The sequence below is a fragment of the Microtus ochrogaster genome, unplaced genomic scaffold, assembly GCF_000317375.1.
Source record: "Microtus ochrogaster isolate Prairie Vole_2 unplaced genomic scaffold, MicOch1.0 UNK100, whole genome shotgun sequence".
Classification (NCBI taxonomy): Eukaryota; Metazoa; Chordata; class Mammalia; order Rodentia; family Cricetidae; genus Microtus; species Microtus ochrogaster.
The window spans coordinates 412,475-414,371 of NW_004949198.1; the positions used below are offsets into that span (position 1 = coordinate 412,475).

General features: G+C 49.1%; 1 protein-coding gene across 1 annotated transcript in view; it reads left to right on the plus strand.

Annotated features, from left to right (window-relative positions):
* Apmap (adipocyte plasma membrane associated protein) overlaps nucleotides 1-1,897 on the plus strand; it is a 16,764-nt gene that overhangs the window by 11,826 nt on the left and 3,041 nt on the right. Inside the window, exons 6-8 of the mRNA XM_005371231.3 lie at nucleotides 272-446; nucleotides 922-1,056; nucleotides 1,459-1,651. Coding sequence (XP_005371288.1) covers nucleotides 272-446; nucleotides 922-1,056; nucleotides 1,459-1,651 — 503 coding nt within the window. The remainder of the gene's footprint in view (nucleotides 1-271; nucleotides 447-921; nucleotides 1,057-1,458; nucleotides 1,652-1,897) is intronic.

Below are 1,897 nucleotides of genomic sequence, written 5' to 3' on the forward strand. Positions count from 1 at the left end.
CTCTGTGAGTTTGAGACCAGCCTGGTCTACAAGAGCTAGTTCCAGGACAGGCTCCAAAGCCACAGAGAAACCCTGTCTCCAAAAAAAAAAAAAAATAAGATTTCCATGTAATGGCTGATAACTGTTCTCACTGGGGACTAGAAAAGCTCATTTTAGTTTTTTTCTCTTGACATTGGTTGGGTTGATTAACATTGTGACATTATCAAGGAACAAGTTCCTAAAATAACAGCACATCTTTGATTTTTTTTTTTTTTTTTTTTTGTAACTTGAGGTGCGGTGAAACTGCTGCTGTCCTCTGAGACTCCCATCGAGGGCAAGAAAATGTCCTTTGTGAATGATCTCACCGTCACTCGGGATGGGAGGAAGATCTATTTCACGGACTCCAGCAGCAAGTGGCAGAGGCGGGACTACCTGTTCCTGGTGATGGAGGGCACTGATGACGGGCGGCAAGTCTTTCTTTCAGGCCTTCCCCTCAGCTAGTAGATTAGCCTGTTTCTGCTGGAAGCCACAGTAGGGTCTCAGCACAGTGTCAGCGTCTAGGAAGAAGGCCGTGGTGGCTCTGGAGTCAGGTGATGGCTCAGTGTAATCTCCCTTCTTCAGAGCAAGTACAGTGAAGTCTGTCCATAGGGGTTCCAGACAGAGTGGCTGAGGCCCCCCAGCAGGCCTAAGCTTCAGGTCATGCCCCTAAAGGTTGGTGTGCTGCCCCTCACTGTGTTGACCTAATTCTCTGGTCAGTAAAGGGATACAGGATCTAGTGTGGACAGGAAGGGTCCTTACTAGCCAGTTTGGGATCAGGTCCATACAGACCCCTGACTTGGGTTTTATCACTCCAGTGGGAGGCTGAGTCACTCTCCCCTTCCCCAAGCCCACGGGAGGTCTCAGGTCTTCCCTTTTGTGACTGCGGTGTCGGGCCTTCCCCAGCCTGCTGGAGTATGATACCGTGACAAAAGAAGTCAAGGTTTTGTTGGACCAGCTGCGGTTCCCTAATGGCGTTCAGCTGTCTCCTGAGGAAGACTTCGTTCTGGTTGCCGAGACAACCATGGCCAGGATACGGAGGTGTGTGTGTGTGTGGTATCAACAGAGCTTCTTCTCCAGAGCTTGTTGTGGCTGTGGCGGGATAGGAGTGAGGTGAATGAGTGTCTGGAATGCTTCGGGTCCCTTCTGGGGTGGGCTTCCTTCCTCATGCCCCAGCCTTTGTGAGGCTCACAGTCCAGAGTGTGTCTGGATGTCATGGCGTCTGTGTAGCCTGCAGTCTATTTCCCTATACGGTGGGCTTTGGTTCTTCCTGCCTGTGTGGTCCTCAAGATGTGTGCCAGCCGCTCTGCTTGCATTCACGACAGATGCATGGATAATATTTCCTGTATGAATATTTGAACTAAGACCAGTTTTGTGTTTGCCTAAAATTTTTTCCTTAAATTTTTTTCTATTGTATATTGCCTACTTGGGCGTGTTTTTCAGAGTCTATGTGTCTGGCCTGATGAAAGGAGGGGCAGATATGTTTGTGGAGAACATGCCTGGATTTCCTGACAATATCCGGCCCAGCAGCTCAGGCGGGTACTGGGTTGCTGCTGCGACAATTCGTGCTAACCCTGGGTTTTCCATGTTGGATTTCTTATCCGAGAAGCCTTTTATTAAGAGAATGATTTTTAAGGTAATTATGAAAACTGATTCCAGAAAGCAAGATGGAGATGAGTCTGATGGTCTCTTTCCCTTGGCCTGAATAGCACTCAAACTTACAGTTGTAGTCAGAATATTTGGTACCTGCTGGGCGATGGTGGCGCACGCCTTTAATCCCAGCACTCGGGAGGCAGAAGCAGGCGGATCTCTGTGAATTCGAGACCAGCCTGGTCTACAAGAGCTAGTTCCAGGACAGGCTCCAAAGCCACAGAGAAACCCT